The sequence below is a fragment of the Eschrichtius robustus genome, chromosome 15 (genome assembly GCF_028021215.1).
Source record: "Eschrichtius robustus isolate mEscRob2 chromosome 15, mEscRob2.pri, whole genome shotgun sequence".
Taxonomy (NCBI): domain Eukaryota; kingdom Metazoa; phylum Chordata; class Mammalia; order Artiodactyla; family Eschrichtiidae; genus Eschrichtius; species Eschrichtius robustus.
In genome coordinates, this window is record NC_090838.1 from 86,707,051 (window position 1) to 86,726,355 (window position 19,305).

At 52.3% G+C, this 19,305-nt stretch overlaps 1 protein-coding gene across 1 annotated transcript in view; it reads right to left on the reverse strand.

Annotated features, from left to right (window-relative positions):
* FAM178B (family with sequence similarity 178 member B) overlaps positions 1-19,305 on the reverse strand; it is a 99,740-nt gene that overhangs the window by 35,973 nt on the left and 44,462 nt on the right. Inside the window, 4 exon segments of the mRNA XM_068564177.1 lie at positions 3,308-3,405; positions 3,657-3,833; positions 4,084-4,173; positions 9,064-9,182. Of these exon segments, the coding sequence (XP_068420278.1) occupies positions 3,308-3,405; positions 3,657-3,833; positions 4,084-4,173; positions 9,064-9,182 (484 nt within the window).

Consider the following 19,305-nt stretch of genomic DNA (forward strand, 5'->3'; position numbering starts at 1 on the left):
ACAGAAATATTTGGATAGATGCACAAAGCTTGTATATTGGACAAATATCCAGAACAGGGGACTGGTTGCATGCACACTAGGGAATACTATGCAGCTATGGAAAAGAATGAGGCTCATCTCACACACACACACACATGCGCAGGCACGCCTCGGAGATATTACAGGTTTGGTTCCAGACCACCACAATAAAGCAAGTATTACAATAAAGCAAGTCACATGAATTTTTTGATCTCCCAGTGCACGTAAAAGTTGTGTTTAAACCTACAGACAGGGAGAAAATATTTGCAAGCGATGCGACTGACAAGGGCCTAATTTCCAAAATATACAAACAGCTCCTACTGTTTAGCAGTAACAAAAAAAACAAACAACCCAATCGAAAAATGGGCAGAAGACCTAAATAGAGATTTCTCCAAAGAATCTCCAAAGAAGACATACAGATGGCCAATAGGCACATGCAAAGATGCCCATCATCGCTAATTACTAGAGAAATGCAAATCAGAACTACAATGAGGTACCACCTCACACTGGTCAGAACGGCCATCGTTAAAAAGTCTACAAATAATAAATGCTGGAGAGGCTGTGGAGAAAAGGGAACCCTCCTACACTGTTGGTGGGAATGTAAGTTGGTGCAGCCGCTATGGAGAACAGTATGGAGGTTCCTCAAAAAACTAAAAATAGAGTTGCCATATGATCCAGCAATCCCACTCCTGGGCACATACCCAGACAAAACTATAATTCGAAAAGATACATGCACCCCTATGTTCATAGTAGCACTGTTTACAATAGCCAAGACATGGAAGCAATATAAATGTCCATCGACAGATGAACCGGTAAAGAAGATATGGTACATATACACAATGGAATATTACTCAGCCATTAAAAAAAATAATAAAATAATGCCATTTGCAGCAACATGGATGGACCTAAAGATTATCACACTAAGTGAAGTAGGTCAGAAAGAGAAAAACAAATACCATATGGTATCACTTACATGTGAAATCTAAAATACGACAAATAAACATATCTACAAAAAAACCTGACTCACAGACATGGAGAACAGACTTGTGGTTGACAAAGGGGAGGGGTGGGAAAGGGAAGGATTGGCAGTTTGGGATTAGCAGATGTAAACTATTATATATAGAATGGATAAACAACAAGGTACTACTACACAGGGAACTATATTCAATATCCTGTGATAAACCATAATAGAAAAGATTATGAAAAAGAAAATATATGTGTATAACTGAATCACTTTGCTGTACAGCAGAAATTAACCACAACATTGTAAATAAACTATGCTTCAGTAAAAATTTTTTAAGAAGTTATGTTTACACTATACTGTAGTCTATTAAGTATGCAATAGCATTATGTCTGAAATAACAGTGTATATACCTTAATTAAAAAACACCTCGTTAAAAAATGCTAACCATCATCTGAGCCTTCAGTGAGGCCTAATCTTTTCACAATAGTAACATCAAAGATCACTGATCACAGACCACCATCACAAACCTAATACCGAAAAAGTTTGCAATATTCTGAGAATTACCAAAATGTGACACAGAGACACGAAGTAAGCAAATGCTGCTGGAAAAATGGCACTGACAGACTTGCTCGATGCAGGGTTGCCACAAAGCTTCATTTGTAAAAAAACCCACAATATTTGTGAAGTGCAATAAAGCGAAGAAGCACAGTGAAATGCGGTCTGCCTGTATTTATAAACATTTACATACCTGTAAATATATATACATATAAAAGTACGTAGAACAAATACAAATCACATGGCCTGGTTGGAGCAAATGGGAAACTGGGGCTGGACCACATGGGGCCTTGGAGACCAAGCTAAGGTGTTTGCACTTGGCCGTGCAGGTGACAGCAAGCAAGGCAAGGCAGGGACACGATAATCACATGTACCTGCCGAGCAAACAGCCTTTGAAGGAGGAGCCAGGGACAGAATGCCACTGCCACCATCCAGGTGAGAGATGGTGAAATGAAAGCAGGAGGGGGCGGGAAGGAGGTAGCTGATTTAAAGTGACCCAGACGAGGTCCCTGCTTTTGTGGAGCTGACATAGAGAGGCACTAGAAGCAAGGATTTAGGATGTGGAAGGCAGAATGGACAGGATTTCGGAATGAACAGGGATAAGGAGGTGGGGACGGGAAAGCCCTCTAGGACTGCCATTTCTGACGCATGCATCACCTAAAGGTCTTAGAGCTTCGAGAAGCCCAGTTCTTTCAAATACACAGCAAAAGCTTTCCTTTCAGGACTGTGGAAAGGCCTCCTCTCTTCCAGTTCACAGGAAAGAGATCGAGCTTCCCATCTTAGGCTTGAAGTTGAGCTCGGGATGTTTGCTGAGGACAGGAGTCTGAGCAGAACTCCAAGCCTGCTCCCAGAAGCTTCCCCTGGGGAGGGAGTTGCAGGGGGGTGGCCCCAGTGGCGAGCGACTGTGTGGGTGCCTGTGAAGGGTCTTCCTGGAGGGGGCCCAGGACAGGCCTGGTTGGAAGGGTGAGAAGGGGTGTCATTCTAGGTGGGAGGAGCTGCAGACGGAGAGCTGGAGAGGAGAGGAGGGGACCTGGGGAGTGGTCTGCACAGGGAAGGGCAAGGGACTCCTTGCAGCTGTGGCCTCAAGTGGGAGAAGGAAGGAGGGGAGAGGGGAGAGATTGGGGCAGGTCCAGCCAATGGGTCTTATCTCCCTGTGGGCTGAGTTTGTTTGTTCACCTTGTTCGTTCATTTGAAAAGAACTCACAAAGCGCCAACAGCATGCCAGGCACTGTTCTGGATGTGGGGTGATATGGCAGTGACCCCAGTAAGGGACCTGCTCTCCTGGAGGTGACAAGGAGAGGCAGCCATGAACCAGGAACAAATAGTAAGATAATTTCTGGCAGAGATCAATACTGTCCAGAAAATAAAACAGAAGGATGAATGGAGAGTTTGAGAGGGGGGTGGGAGCGGGGAGTGATCAAGAGACAACACACAGCTGAGGTCTGAATGACGGACGGAACCCTCCCTCCACCGAGGACCGCGGAGGGAGCCGCAAAGAAGGGCGGCTGGGGATGCTGCAGGTCTGAGGCTAACTGTACAAGGCGACGGCTTTGCTAAGACCACGTTAAGAAAATGAGGCTTTTTTCCCTTTGTAATGAACTCATTAGTGAGTTGTATTTTTAGTTCTTTCTCCTGGGTTTTTGACGTTGGGCGGGAGCGGGAGGTTTGTGGGGACTGATGGGGCGGGCTGTGGACGGCCCACAGGCGGGTGAGCACGGGGGCGGGGATAAGCCTCAGACGTGGGGAGACAAGAGGCGGAGAAGCACCCACCTGCTCCGGGGCGTCACGTCCAGGAAGAGCTGCACGAGCGCCAGCAGGTTGTGGTGGTGATCAGATGCCCGGCTCAGGGCACAGCACAGCGGCCGGAGCTGCGGGGACAGCGGGCATCAAGGTGGGCTGGGGGGGGGGGGGGCGTGCCCCGCCTTCCACCCTGACCTCCCTACCAGCCCACTCGGGCTGGGGGTGGTGGTTGGGGAAGTCTGGAGAGTAAGAGGGTGGGTCGTGGAGGCCAGGTAAGGGCGGGAGCAGCGCTGTCCCCACCTGGGGCGCTCTAGGGGCCATGAGAGAGCATTCGCGGTGAGGATGGGGGCTTGGGCTTTGGCTCAGGGGTCCGCCGTACCTTCCCCGGCCACTCCTGGATGTTGTCCAGGAGCAGGAGCAGGAGCTGCTGGAGGTCGGTCTTGGGCAGCAGGCGGAGCCCTACGTCCAAGCCGGCTCGGCACAGCAGCTCAATCAGGCCCAAGAGGCTCCCATCGGCGTAGGCCCCTGGCTGGGCCAGCGCGCACAGCGTCAGGAACTGGAGAGCAGAGAGGGCGCTAGGGCAGGGGTGCCTCCCTGGCACTGTGAGCCCTGGGCCTCGCTGGGAAGGAACTGAGAAAAACAGTGAGGTCTGGAGTCGAGGCCCCTGGGGTCGTCAGGGGCAGGCGCAGGTGCAGGCGTGGAGGGCACAGGCTCCCGTGGCATCCCTCCTGGCAGTCAGCACAGTATTCGCTGAATGAGAGGCTGAACAGGCCTGCACTGCGAGCAGAGGGAGGGGTGGGGCTCACCTTACAGATGCAGCTCAGGCTGCTGTCCACGGCCGTCTCCTGCGGGGTGTCCTGCTGCTCCCTCTGGCTCAGGCTAGCCTCACTTTTAAGCTCGCTGAGGTAAGACAAAAACAAAGGAAAGGAAACAGGAGGAGACGGGCGCAAGGGGAGAAGTGAGGCAGAGAGGGAGGTCGCACGTGCTGGAGAACAGAGAGCCTGTGTGTGGATGATCCATTCAGCCTGGGGCCCTGATGCCCTGTGTGTGCTGGTCACCCACTGCTGCGTAACAAATGACCCCCCAAATGTAGAGGCTTAAAAACAACAAATACGTATTATTCTATGCAGTTTCTGAGGGTCAAGAATCCAGGAGCAGCGTGGAGGGGCGGGGAAGGGAGGGCGCGTCTGGCTCTGGGTCTCTTGGGAGGCTGCCCCCAAGACGTTGTTGGGGGCACCACTGTCAGCTTAGGCTTGACTGGGCGGGAGGAGCTGCTTCCCAGCTCACTCAGGGGTCACTGGCCTCAGTCTTTGCCGTGCAGGCCTCGCCACAGGGCTCTGCAACTTGCCCCGGCTTCCCCTGAAGCGAGGGACCTGAGAGAGAGGAGATGCCCTCCTGAGACGGAGGTTGCAGCCTTTCATAACCTACCCTTGGAGGTGACATCGCTTCTGCTGATTTCTCCAGGCCACACGGGCCAGCCTAACTTGGGGTGACAGACAGCTGCACAAGGGGATGAATGCCAGGAGGTGGGGGGTCACCGGGGCCTCTTGGGGGCTGGCTCCCCAAAGCTGCCACTCCAGGAAGGCCTCCGGCTTTAGTTTTCTGGGACTTGGAAACCAGAAAATCATTCTCCACTGCCCCCCAAAAGTCTTCCTTAAAAGCACTCTTTGTCCACACAGTTATGGTGAGTCTGCTCATGCACTGAAAAGGACACTGTTTTGTAGCTTACGTCAGGTGAGACGCCAAAGTATCTGCAAGTAAGGCGAAATTAGAGTATAAGTGGTCCTCGAGAACCCCTCCAAAGATGTCCCACTACCATGCTGTCCACGGACAAGCCCGGCATGGCCAGTTTTCCCCTAGAGAGGAAACAGCCTGGATGAAGTTAGAGGCCAGGGTCGTACTGAAAACACCCTCTTTAAAGACCAGAGTCACACTCAGGGTGGCGAGAGTCCTACAGGGAGAGAGGCACTAGCCGACAGCAGAGCCACACCACCCTCTGCACAAGCCTCCCAGGCACATGCTCCCTGGAGGAGACACTGACCAGGGGCACCCTCACTAAATGACGCTCCTTCTCTGGGCAAGTGTATATTGTTGGTTTCAAATAAGTCAGGTGACTTTATGACAAGGCTCCCTTTGCTGTCTCTTCCACTCCTCCACTCTTACTAGCTGGCCTGGAGCTCCTGATAACAGCGCCCTCTCTATAAATGAAGACACCCATGACGACAACAACACTGTCAACAGTAACAGCCTCCTGTGCGGCCACCCCGGCCACAGCTCCGGAGGCTCCAGTGAAAAGGCCCCGCTCTTCTTTACTCCTCGGTGCTGCTTCTCAGAGGGGAAAAAAAGAAAACCCATCTCTAGGCACCCGGGGAAATTGGTGTCAACAAACCAGAGCTGGGAGGGGGTGCGGGACAGGGCTGGGATCAGACGTTCCTCCAGGTTTTAGCATTTATTAGGGCCCGAGTACGAACGGGTGAGGCTGGCGCTCACGCATCTTGGGCACACGCTGGGCCTGCGTCAGTGTGTGCAGGGGAGTTCTGGTTTGTACCAGCCCGTGAGCACGCACGGGGCCATGCAAGCGTGGGTGGGAATGTTTTCAGATCTCCCGAAGGGTGGGGGCAGCCTCAGAGCCGACTTTGTGACTCTGCCCGAGAGGAGTGGGCTTTCAGACAGTTTGGTGCTGCCAGTGGGAGGAGGAGCGTAGAAAATGTGCGCTGGTGATGCGTCTTCTCCGAGCTGGGCAGGGGAAGTGTGGCTATGACGAGAGGCCTCTCCTCGCTGGGCAGGAAGGCCAGCCTTCCCAAGTGGACAGGGGAACAGTCCCCCCCGTGCCGCCTCTGCTGGGAGCAGCAGGAAACAACTCGGGGTCCTCGTCCCCGGCCTGCCTTTCTGAGGCTCGACTGGGACGTCGGCATCGTGACTGCTGTTCTGGGACGCGGCATCAGCTCATCCCCAGGCCTCCACCTCGGAGAAGAGGAATTCACAGCCTAATAAGCCCACTCCTCTCCCAGAGGACTCGGCAGGTGAAGGGCAAGTTGAGGGTCCCACCACCAGACTCCACCTGCAAAGCACCTTCATCCCACCCCTGCCTCCCAGCCTCAACACAGGCTTGGCGGAGTTAGGGCCCTCGGCCCTTGGCCAGCAGCCAGGAGCTGGAGTTTGGGCTGCAATGACATTGTTCTACACTCTTAAGAGAAGTATGTCAGCTTCTCTATTTGTTTTCCCCTATTATTGTTCGAAAAAAAGTACTAAATACAGTGACCCTCTGCACCTTCTCTGAGGGAAGACTGTAAGGGAAGCTACGAGCACTGCCGCCACCATGACCGAGAGCCCAGCAGTGGGTCGGGCGCCCCACCACGGGGGCTGCAGGCAGGGTGCTCTCCTCAGGCCTGCACCGCCAAACCAAACCAGACCCGTCATCTGGGCTCTGCGTGACCGAGGTCAATGCAAGGAAGAGGAATAGATGCTGAGCTAACGGAGAGGGAGGGAGGAGCAAATTTTACCTGGATCAGATTACCCTGCCCCGAGGCGGCCAGTTACCAAACGCCCCCTTTCAGTGGATTAGCTGCCATTTATTGACCCCTTTGGCCTCTGCATCAGGCTGCCCTCTTGGAGAACCAAATGGATGAAGGCTTCTGGCACCAGGCAACAGCAGCAGGCTGCTGGTCTTTAGCGGCCAGCCTTGTGGTCTGACCAGGGCTCTTCACCTGGGCTTTGTAATCAGGGAGCAGCCTTGGAAGACCAGCCACTGCCCCCTCTCTTCCCAGGTGAGACCGGGGGTACCTGACGAAGAGTGTCTGAATAGCCGAGTGGCACAGGCCCCCTCTGAGGATGCGGAGGCTCTCGCCTGCTTCTTATCCGGTGTTCACGTTCTGGTCCCTCCTCTGCTGGCCTTTCTTCCCCAAATATCCTCCTGACTTCTCCCTCCCGAGCCTTATCACTGGGCAGAGGGCTACTCTATTTGCAACAAGGCAGACATCAGACGACGTGCACGGTCCAGCAGCAGCAGGGCTGTTTCCTTCTGGAAGGAAATCTTGAAGCATTCAGTGAGACGGTGATGAGTTTTAAGGAAATCTGAGACGAGGAACAACTGGTGAAAGACCTGTCTTTCTCATAGCAACGAGCAAGGCAGCCAAGCCGTGCGCCCACACGTGCCCATGATCATTTCCAGTCTTGGCCACTGCAAGGCTTGTGGGCACCCCAGAGGAGCCCCAGGGCATCTGTTCGGCCAGCAGAGCCTTAGATGGTGACAACCCTAGAGGTCAACGGAGAAGCACCTGACGTGGAACCAACTGACACGGGACGAGCCTCCGAGGAGGACGACAGAGAGAAGACGGCCTGCCCTGAAGATTCTCTCGTGGCCCATGTAACCGTGAAGGACGCCACACCCTTGGTGGAAGAGACACCAGAATGTTCCTGGTGTTCCCTGAATACTCTAGAGCAGGGGTCCCCAACCCCCGGGGCCGGTACGGGTCCGAGGCCTGTCAGGAACTGGGCCGCACAGCAGGAGGTGAGCAGCGGGGAAGCGGGCGGAGCTTCATTTCCCTCCCCATTGCTCACGGCAGGCTGGCACATGGGCAGGGTATTTACCGCAGAGCAAGTGTGGTTTGGTCTGGTTTGGTTTGGCAGACAATTACCAAACACAGTCGTGGAACAGGTTCTTAAGAAAGCTTTGGCCTTCCCCTAGAGAAACATCCGCCCACCACGGTGCCCTGAGGGCTTGTCGGCAGGAGGGAGAAGGCTCCCACGCAGCAGCCTGTCTGGGGTTCTCAAACCAACTGCTCAAAGAACTCTCAACAGAGAGTTTGGAGGTGCCATAACCGACACCTTTACAACCCATCCACCCAACGCGAGTCGTCTATGTATCGTACGGCTCTGTCCCTAGAGGGTGGGGACAAATGAGCATCGCTGCCCAGGGCACAAAGGGGGCACCCACGACACAAAGTGGAGCACTGTGGAAATTACATGTAAAACTGTGCCTTGCTGGCCATGAGTTGATACTAGGTAATGTGCCAGGAGGGGCTTGGGGACAGACCAAAGAGACTGGGACACATCTTAGGAGAGGAGGGGTGGCGAGAGCTGAGCCAAGAAGGGGCGGGAACAAATGCCAGTCAGAGCAGCAAGACTCAGCCGTGCCTGGCTCCTCCCATCGCCTCGAGGCTGTATCACATGCCGTTCATTCGTGGTGCGAAACCATGTTCAGGGGTACCTGTGTGCTGCGATTCCCCAGACTCTGTGCTTCAGCGTTTGGGCTAGAGCCTGAGCTTGGTAACTTTTTTTTTTAACCTCAAAAAATGCACATAATTTGGGAGTTCCCTGGTGGCCTAGTGGTTAGGATACCGGGCTTTCACTGCTGTGGCCCGGGTTCAATCCCTGGTCGGGGAACTGAGATCCCACAAGCCGCACAGCATGGCCAAAAAAAAAAAAAAAAAAAAAAGCACATAATTTAAAATAATCATCAGAGGAAATCTTTCCTTTCTCTAACTCGTAAAATGCTTATTGAGCCAAGGCTGGATACCACCAACAATAATGAAAATGGAGCTTTGTACAATGAACGGCCAGGCGTATTACATTTACAGAAAAGGAAATACTTTAGTGTTTCCTAGCATGGATATATGTTTAGAAGAGTCTATTTTGGGGGTAATATTTTGTTTTGTTTTGTTTTTTACATTTTTCCCGAGGTGTAATTGGTACTACACACATTTAACGTACACGATTAGATGGGTTTGAACTGCGTTCAGTGGCTGTGGACCGCATGAGGAAGGACACCAAGGAGGGGGAGGTACTCACCTCCCACCGTGCTGGAGGGGACCCGGGGGCTGCAAAGCAGGGCTGTGGGCACCCAGGCTGTGGAACGCGGCCGTGACCTCTTGCAGCGAGGGGCACCACAAGCTCGTGTCCGCATCTGTCAGGCCAAGGAAGGGCGGGGGGTTAGGGCGGGCACAGCAGGACAGGCCGCACGGCGCCCACAAGCGGGGCTGGTAGCCCCATCCGCGGGCAGCACGGGTGTTATCTGGAGCGGTGAAGCCACCAGTGGTTTCAGATACTTGCTGGCGCTTTGGGAACCTGGACATTCATTCTCCTGTCTTCAAGCTATGGCCACCTTGACGTGCAAGGGACCGGGGAGGACGGCACACTGACCATCTCCACCAGGCAGCCGTTGGGGCACTGAGCTGCCCCGAGCTGAGCCAGATGCCAAGTCCTGAACCAGAGGCCTCAAGACAGCAAGACTCAGGAGACACCAGGCTCCGCGGCCCTGGGCTCTCTGCCACCAAGGGCTGAGGCCAGCTCTGCACCTACTGCGGACTCAACAGCGCCTTGGCGGCAATGTCTGGGCACTCCCAGGTCCACTGTCCCTGCCAGGGGCCCTCCTTGCAGCTCAGGATGCATCTTCTCAGCAAGCTCGAGCTTCGAGGACATTCTCTCTTAACAAGACATGAACGATAATCTAACCACATCAACAAAGGGGAAAAACCTTACAGACTGAGGGCCTTTTCTCCTGTCAGGCTATTTAGGGATATTTTCTGAAGCGGGAGAATAGAGAAATAAAAGGCAACGCGGTGGAGCGTATTTCCCAGCGACGGCTGCACCTCTGCATCCCGATCTTCTGCACTGCGGCGTCCACAGCCTCATCAAGAGGCAGAGCCCACGTCTCCACCCTCTCACTCCTCCACATCATCTTACGTATTGATCTGATTGCTCCTTGTTTGTCTTTCCCCATTAGAATGTAAATCCCACATGGACAGGGACTAGGTCTGTGCTGTTCATCCCTGCACACCCAGAGCCTAGATAGAGGAGTGGCCAGTGTGTAGACGGATGGATGGATGAATGAATGAATGATGAATGAATGAACACATGAATGGAGAGCATCCTACACAAACCTGACCAAGCAGTACATGACTAAGAGGGAAACTGGAAAAAAGTCACAAGCTGGCAGTGCTGAGAATGCAAATGAGGGATCTGACAGCAGGTGAGTTGTGGGAATCAAGAGTGTGGAAGCTGGGCCAGGAGCGCATGAGCAGCTCAGGCTTGAACCTTCCCACCTGAGGGCCCCCCTCGATGGACCCCACCACGTCACCAAAGACAAAAAGGCGACCCAGTAGAACCCCTGACCTCAGGGAGCTCAAGTCTAGGAGGGAGAGGAGTCAGGCAGATAAACAAATACAAGAGAGTGTGTTCCTGCAAAAATCTAAGCCAGTGAAAGGTGTGGAGCCTACTCAGGGGAGAGGAAATTAACTGGGGGCCGGGGGGGGGGGGGCGGAACGGCAGGTGGGAAGCACACGCCCGGCAAAGGGACAGAAATGACAAAGAGCATGGAAGACCATGGCACATCCAGCGACCCAAGGCAAGAAACAGGGCATCCTAAACGAGCTGAGATGTCTCGGCAACGGTCCCGAGTGGCTGCAGAGCCAGCAGACGGTGGAACGGCCGGCAGAGGGTCTGAGTCCCGTCCAGGGACGAGCCTTCGGCCGGTCGGCATCAAGTGTCTCTCTCTGGAAACGTATACGGGTCGAGGCTCACCCAACAAGTAATGAGACTCTGGGAGGAGGAAAAACCTTCTTGTTTATTTTTTTCCTCTTGGGCAGCTTAACAAGTCCGAGAAAGGTAATGCTACCCCTTGCCCACTTCACAAACGAGCTGTGAAGAATGAAGGCTGCAAAACACAGTGAGAGAGGACTGTTTCCCTGAGCCTGAGCCATGGGGGACGGTGTGGGCGGCCGGTGACCTTGCCAGGGAGGGGAAGACGGTGTGGCAAGACAATCAACCGAGGGCAAGGCCCCAGAGACCCAGCTGGGCGGCGACATCCTGCCCGCAGCCTTGGACCCGGCTCCCCGCGGCGGCCCCCGCAGGTGCCTCTGTTGCTCTGAAGCCCCATGACAGCAGCAGTGCGGACCCCGCCGGCCAGAGGCCCAGCCTGGCCTCGGCCCCTCTCCCTGCGCCTCCCCGGCGATTACTCCACACCCCCGCTCCACACGGGCTGAGGTGTCAGGAGCGGTCAGAGAAAGGGGCCTGGGTCACCTCGGGGTAAATCAGTCCCCATCTGACAGCCCGGGAATTTGGTTAAGTGAGGACAGGCACCCGAGAGCCCGTAATCAACGCTGCCCGTAAGTGGGCCATGCGCTCAGCTTTTCCCGAGCACGGTTTGCCCCGAAGGAGGGTTTTCTGGAGAGCTGACACAGAAGAAAAGTCTCGCGAACTCAGCTCCTCTACGCCCACAGCACAGTCATCTGAGGTGATCCCCCGGGGGAGCACCAGGGCCCTGGGCCGTGTCCAATGCCAGCGCCAACGGCCCCGTGCATCTGGGCTCTGTTTATTAACTGTGAGCCTGAAAGCTCTCCTGGGATGGAACTGAGGCTTCGGGGGAAGTCAGGGGAAGAAAGGCATCAGGTCTGAAATAAAAGTGACTTTTCCATCTGCGACTCCGAAGCCGCTTTGCTTCACGTAACCCACTCTCCTGGCACCATCTGCACAGAATGGGAACACCACACACATCCCGAGAACCTCCCCAGCACCGGCCATGCCAGCACCCCTGCCCGGGCCTCCTCACCCCTTCTTCACACCCACCAGGTCCCATCCTGGGCCTTAGGGGAGCGGAGTCTTCAGATATCTGTCCTTGTCCTCCCCCTCCCCGCCCCCAAACTGAGTTGCTAAGGAGCATTCTGGGTGTTGCAGGCGCCATCTGACTGGGTCCTGATTCTCTGTCACCGTCGGAGACCCCTCAGTGCCACAGCAGGCGGACTCCCCGTCAGCTGTAACGGGGGTGCTGGTTCCCAAAGGAACGCAAGCTACTGACCCATCACACACCCGAGTGTGGGTGGGGCTCATAACATTTAGGGGAGGCTTAAAATCGTATGGTTTCTTATCCTCCCAGCTCTGATTACTTAACTCCCCTCAGCACTCTTGTATTTAGACTTAAACTTGTTCTACATCATGGGCTTTAGTCAATCAGCTCTAGCCCTAGTCATTTAAAACTGTTATTCAGTCAACAAACAGCAAGTGAACAGCAGGCGATTAAAGTTCTGGTGTCATGGAGCTGAAGGTTTCGTGAGGAAACAGACAACGCTCACGAAAAATAAACATGCCGTGCCAGGGCGTGTAAGTGGCGGGGAAGGAAAGGGGTCAGGGTGACGCAGGGCGATGCTACGGGCGGGCGGAAGAGCCCTGCAGAGACCTGGGTCCAGCCAGGAGCCTGGCGTGTTGGAGCTGGTGCCAGGCCCAGGGGTGGGGGACGGCGGGAGGGGACGGGGACAGGGCCAGCGAGGCCTGGGAGGGGAGGGGAGGGGTCCGGCCCACGGACCCAGCCGTCTGTGGGGTAGGACGAAGGGCGAAGGAGACGTTATCAGAGGGATGATCCAAGTGTGTGGTAGAAACACAAAATCCTACCCAGCCCACATTTCAAGAACACACACATTTCGCTGCCCCAGCTACGGCATGAGCACGGGACAGAGCCCCTCACGGCTTCCCCACAGAGCACCGCCCCGGCGGCGGGACCCTGATGGGCCCCGACCCAGACCCACTCGCTGCTGCTCCGGCCTCTCACGCCCCCTGGCTCCCCCTCCAGACCCGCACTGCCTGCTTTCTTCCTAATCTCCTTCTTGTTCCTTCTCTGCTGGGCAACCCACCCTGCTGGCCCCTTGTTTTCCCTTTTCTTGCCATTCCCCCGGAGCTCAGGCCCTCCCCACGGGGCCCTACAGCCTCCCTGCCTACCTCGCTGCATGTAACGCAGCGGGCACCCACCCCTCCACACCCCCCCCCCCACCACACACATATACACCCATCCGCCCGCCCGCCACAGCCACACGTACACACCACACACCACGCTACTCACACACATCCCCACACACGTACCGACACGCCCCACCACACAGATGCGCGCACACACCACCCATTCACACACACACACACACACACACACACACACACACACACACGAGGCTCTGTCAGCCCCTGGTCCGTTGATCCACGAGCTGAGGGTGTGTGCAGGGCAGGTGATGCCGTGCCCAGGCCACCTCTCCTCTCCCCTGCCCTCCGAAACTCACAGCACTGCCCTGTGTCACCTAACACCGTTGAGCAGTCCAGGCCCCGTGTGTAGGACAGACCTGCATTGAGCCAAACCACTGAATCCACGGTATCTGCTAGAATTAGATTCAGCTGCAAATAACAAAAAGCCCCCAGACAAAACAAAAACCCACCTGGGCTTAATAAGCTAGAGTTTTATTTCTCTCTGATGACAAAGCAGCCTGGGGTGGGCGGCTACACAGTGGGGAGCTGACTGATCTGTGGGAGCCTGGGTGACGGTGCTGACCCACCGTTCTCAGCAGGTGCCCCGCCGTCTCAAGACCAGCTGGCAGCCCAGGGTGGTTGCCAGAGGCCCAGCTATTATGTCTCACCTCCAGGCGGCTACTTCCTCACTTTGCTACTTTAGTACACATTCTTGGGTTGTTTTTGAGGATGCAAGGCCCCTTCAGTGTGACTCAGGAAGGCAGCAGCAAACTACCCTCTCAAGTTTCAAAAGCAAGAATTTGAGACTGATTCAGACTCAACCAAAGACGTCCCAGTAACGTCCCTGAATCCATGGCCCACCGGTCCTCTCTCATTTTGGATTTCTGAACCTGCAGTTTTGGGAATGGTCCTGACCTCTGGAATGAAATGAAACAGAAGACAGCGGGGACTCCCCTGGTGGCGCAGTGGTCAAGAATCCTCCTGCCAATGCAGGGGACACGGGTTCGAGGCCTGGTCCGGGAAGATCCCACATGCCCCGGAGCAACTAAGCCCGTGCGCCACAACTACTGAGCCTGCGTATTAGAGCCCGCGCACCTAGAGCCCGTGCTCCACAACAAGAGAAGCCACCGCGGTGAGAGAAGCCCGCGCACCGCAACCAAGAGTAGCCCCCGCTCGCCACAACTAGAGGAAGCCCGTGCGCAGCAACGAAGACCCAACGCAGCCAAAAAAAAACACAAAGAAAACAAAAACAAACCCCGAAAAACAACGACAACGACGACAACGACAACGACAGAAGAAAAGGTCTCCACACACAGCAGCTCGGGCAGCCGACAGTCTAAGGGAGGGTGGTGTCTGCTGTATGTTCCGGGTCAGGGGCCCAGCTAAGAAGCGGATGCAGTGGTTCTCAGACTTGTCTGTACAGTTTGGAATCACTTAGGGAGCAGCTTCAAAACCTGCTGCCACCTGTGTCCCACCCCCCAGTGACCGTGGTTTAATTGGCGTGGGCGTGGCTTGGGTTCTGGAAGTTTTAAGAAGTCCCAAGTGATTCTAATACCAGCCAAATTTGGAAACCACTGAGCGGAGGAAAGCCATGGCCCTCACTCCAGAGCGGCACCCTGGGGCCCATCCTCACTTGCTCTGGCTGACAACGCGGGCGGGGGAGAGGGAGGAATGAGAGGAAGGCAGGCCCGGTTCCCCGTCACTCTCAGGGCTCCCAGCCTCGCTCCCAGCCTTTCTCAGCCCGGCTGCACGTCACGACAGCAGGGAGCACGTCAACCTGGGAGTTGAAAAAAAATCCCGTGCCGGGTACTATTCTATGTGTGTTCCGGGAGAGCAAAGCTACCTGCGCCCAGCAGCTCATGGAGAGGCACCCCGTGACCCGGCTGTACAGGTGGTGGGTCGGAGTCAAAGGTCCAGGGAGCAGGGAGATGCCCGCTGAGCTGGGGTAAAGCACGCACGCTGCTCCCCACGGGGCTCGCGGACCCCGTGTCCCGACCTTGGAGGAGCAGACAGGCGGCTCCCCAGCTGACCGACCGCAGGGTTTCAGAGGACCTGGCGGGGAGAGATGCTGACGTCTGCTGTGGGCAACACACACGGTCCCGGAGACGTGGCCACTCATTCAACGGATATAGTCCGCGTCCTACTGTGTACTCAGCTCGTGGAGCTGCCAGGAATGCAAGTGAAGGGTACAACAAAAACGAGCAAAGACGTGGTCCCTGAGCTCTGGGGCTCGCCGCCCATCGGGAGAGACAATATGAATCAAAGAATCCACACATCAGCTATAACCAGAGCCACAAGGAGTGGGAAAGGGATAGTGGGAGTAGAGGAAGGCGGGGCTGGATGGGGGGTGGGAGCGGGGGCAGTGCAGACCTCCCTCAGGGGGCAATGCTAGAGAGGCCGTGTGAGCCCAAGGAAGAGGTGGAGTGAAGAAAGCAAAAGCCAGGGAGCTGCTGGGAGGAGGGAAGAGAGATCCTGGGTGGGGAGACCGGCACATGCAAAGGCCCTGCAGCAGGAGGACAGATCGGGGGTGGGGGAAAGAAGGTCAGTGAGGCCGGAGCACAGAGAGCAAGACAGAGAAAAAGATAAAATGAGCTGGACTGGGGGGTCAGGCTGACCACATAGGAAACTGTGCACTCCACACAGAGAGTATGAAGCTCAGGCTTTCCAGCCCCCTAATTATCTGTAAAATGGGAAAATAATAGTATCTACTTGTTGGGTGGTTGTGGTGACTGAATGAGACTGGCAAAGCCCTGGGCTCAGTGCCTGGCACGAGCTCTCTAGAAATGTTAGCTATTATCCTTAATGAAACTACTTTTATCATCACCACAGACAATAACATGTTTCAAAAATGAGGATCAATTATGAAGCTGAATTACTGTTATTGTCGTGTTCCAGTTGAGGGCTCTGGAGGGGCCGTGCTGAGCCAACGACAGTTCACAGTTCCGAGGGAGCTGGTGCCGGGTGGGGATCTCCCGGGTGGTCCTCAACGTGTCTTCCTGCCCATGTGGGTCTACACACCACTCTCGCAGCGCCAGGGTGCTGGGGCGGCAGACCTGGATCCCGGCCTGACTCTCGGGGCCTGGGGATAGAGGCACCTGCCCTGTGAAGTTCAGAAGTGAAGGGCACCCACACATGAGCACAGAGTGGGCCCTGGGCCTGGCACGTAAGTGCTCCTTGCACGTGTGTGATCCACGAATAACAAGGCCGTGTGGAGCCCTGAGGGGCCACTGTCCACAGGCTGGGCCTCCACTCCGGGAGGCTCCAGGGGCTCTGGATGGATTGCTTCCTGCCACTCCAGCTGGAGACTGCCCCGCCCACCACGGGAGACAGATCAGGTGAAGGGAGGACAACTCCTTGTAAGACCGCGAAGCGCGAAGAGTAGAAAGCCTCAACTGGATCTTATAGGCTAAGGGGTTTTTGACTGCTTGAAAACCATGTGAGGAAACAAAAAGAAAAACAAAAACCAACCAGCTGAGAATAGTCTGAGAGATAAATGGCCAAAACAGAACTACAAAAATTAAGAAGAGGTACAGACAGTATTTAGAACATTCGTGCTGCTTAGTTCCTTCAGTTTATCTAATGATCGCTGATTTATAAAGAAGTACATTTTTGTTTTGATAACAGCTATCATTTTGAGTGTCCCCTGTACACCAGGTGTTTCACATACATAATTACTGCTAACTCTGAAAACAATCCTTGGTGCTCAGTGCTGGCCCCTCGGGTGAGAGCTGGGCATCTGACTGCCCAGTTCCACCTGTGTCCTGATGCCACTCCAACGCTGCTGCAGGGTTTTGCCAAGGGAGTGACTGTCGGACACCCTGTCTCCACTCCATCCACCCCATCCTACACACCATCACCAATCATGCATCCCTGTGTTCCCATGATATGTCGCTGCTCAAAATTTCCAATAATGAGTCTGCCCAGAGCTCCAATCAAAGAATGCTTTTGCTGGTCTCCAAACTTTTTTTTTTTAACTGGAGTATAGTTGCTTTACGATATTGTGTTAGTTTGTACTGTACAGCAAAGTGAATCAGCTCTACATATACATATATCCCCTCTTTTTTGGATTTCCTTCTCATTTAGGTCTGCTGGTCTTCAAACTTTTTTGATGGTACATATCTGTCATTAAAATTTTTTAAGTTATACCTCCAACAAATACACATTTATAAGCTATGTAATTGCACAGTGATACTAATATGTATGTGATATAACATATTAAAAAGAGAACTTAACATGAGCTACAGTGATCTAAGTTTCCACCTTAAGAAACGGGGTGGGGGGCGGTGGAGAGGGAAGCAAATCAAACCCAAAACAAGCAGAAGAAAGGAAATAAAGGTAAGAGCAGAAATCAGTGAAATAGAAACAAAAAACTATAAGGAAAATAAATGAAACCAAAAGCTAGTTCTTTGAGAAGATCAATAAAGTTGATAAACCTGTGACCTGACTGATCTGGAAGTAGAGAGAAACTCAAATTACCAATATCAGAATGAGAAAGAGACCATCATCATTGATTCAACGGACATTAAAAGGATAATAAGGACTTCCCTGGTGGCTCAGTGGTTAAGAATCCGTCTGCCAGCGCAGGGGACACGGGTTCAAGCCCTGGTCCGGGAAGATCCCACATGTCTCGGAGCAACTAATAAGCCCACGTGCCACAACTACTGAGCTTGCGCTCTAGAGCCCACGAGCCACAACTACTGAAGCCCACGCACCTAATGCAGCCAAAAATAAAATATAAATAAATAAATTTTTAAAAAGGATAATAAGAGAATATTATGAAAAAGTCTATATCAATAAATTTGACAATTAAGATGAATGCACACAAACTAACAAAGCTTACTTAAGAAGAAACAGATATCATAAATAACCATACACATATTTTTAAAAACCAGATTTGTAGTTTAAAATCTTCCCACAATGAAACAAAGCTCAGATGGCTTCACTGGCTAATTTTACCAAACATTTAAGGAAGAAATAATACCAGTTCTACACAAACTCTTACAGAAAATTGAGGAGGAGGGAATACTTCTTAACATATTCTATGAAACCGGCATTACTCTGATACCAGAGCCAGAAAGAGAAAAGTACAGACAAATATCCTTCATGCACATAAATGTAAGAGTTCTCAGCAAAAATTTACCAAGTTGAACCCAACAATACATAAAAAATTAACATATCATGACCAAATAGGATTTATTCCAGAATGCAAGGATGAAGGAATAAACATTTGAAAATCAGTCAGTGTAATTCCCCATATTAAGAGACTAAAGAAGAAAAACCATATAATTATCTCAAAATCCAGTATACATTCCTGATAAAAATTATCAGCAAAGTACAAGTTTATTAAGATTGTAGGATACAAGGTCAATCTGCAAAAATCAAGTGTATATCAGTACACTAGAAATGAATAATTTGAAAATGAAATTAAGAAAACAATTCCATTTACAATAGCATCAAAAAATACAATATTTAGGAATAAATTTAGCAGAAGAACTGCAAGACTTGTATACTGAAATGTTGAAAGAAACTAAAGAAGATTCAAATAAATGGAAGGATATCCCATGTTCATGGTTTGGAGGACTTAATACTGTCAATTTCCCCCAAATTGGTGTATAGATTCAGTGCAATCCCAATAAAGATTGCAGCGGTATTTTTTTTTTGTTTTGTTTTATAGAAAATGACAAGCTCATTCTAAAATTTATATGACAATGCAAAGGACCTAGAAGAACCAAAACGACTTCGAAAAAGAACAAAGTTGAAGAATTCAAACTATGTGATTTCAACACTTATAAAGCTACAGTGATCAAGACATAAAAATCAATGAAACAAACAAAAAATCAATGAAACAGAATAGAGTTCAGAAACAGACCCTCACACACATGATCAACTGACTTCTGATAAAGGTGCCAAGGTAATTCAATTCAGAAAGGATAATCTTTTCAGCAAATGGTGTTGGAACAATTGGATAGCCATATGTAAAAAAATTAACCTTAAATTACACCATAAACATAATTAACTGGAAATGGACCACTGACCTAAATGAAAGGCTGATTATGTTATAAAACTTATTTTAATTATAAATTATAAAACCAAATTATAAAACTTTTAGAAGAAAATAGGAAAAGATCTCAGTAACACACATTTCACAAATATTTCTTAAATATGATGTAAAAAGCACAAACTATATGGGGCTTCTGTGCTGGCGCAGTGGTTAAGAATCCACCTGCCGAGGCAGGGGACATGGGTTCGAGCCCTGGTCCGGGAGGATCCCGGAGTTGCCGCGGAGCAGCTGAGCCTGTGCATCA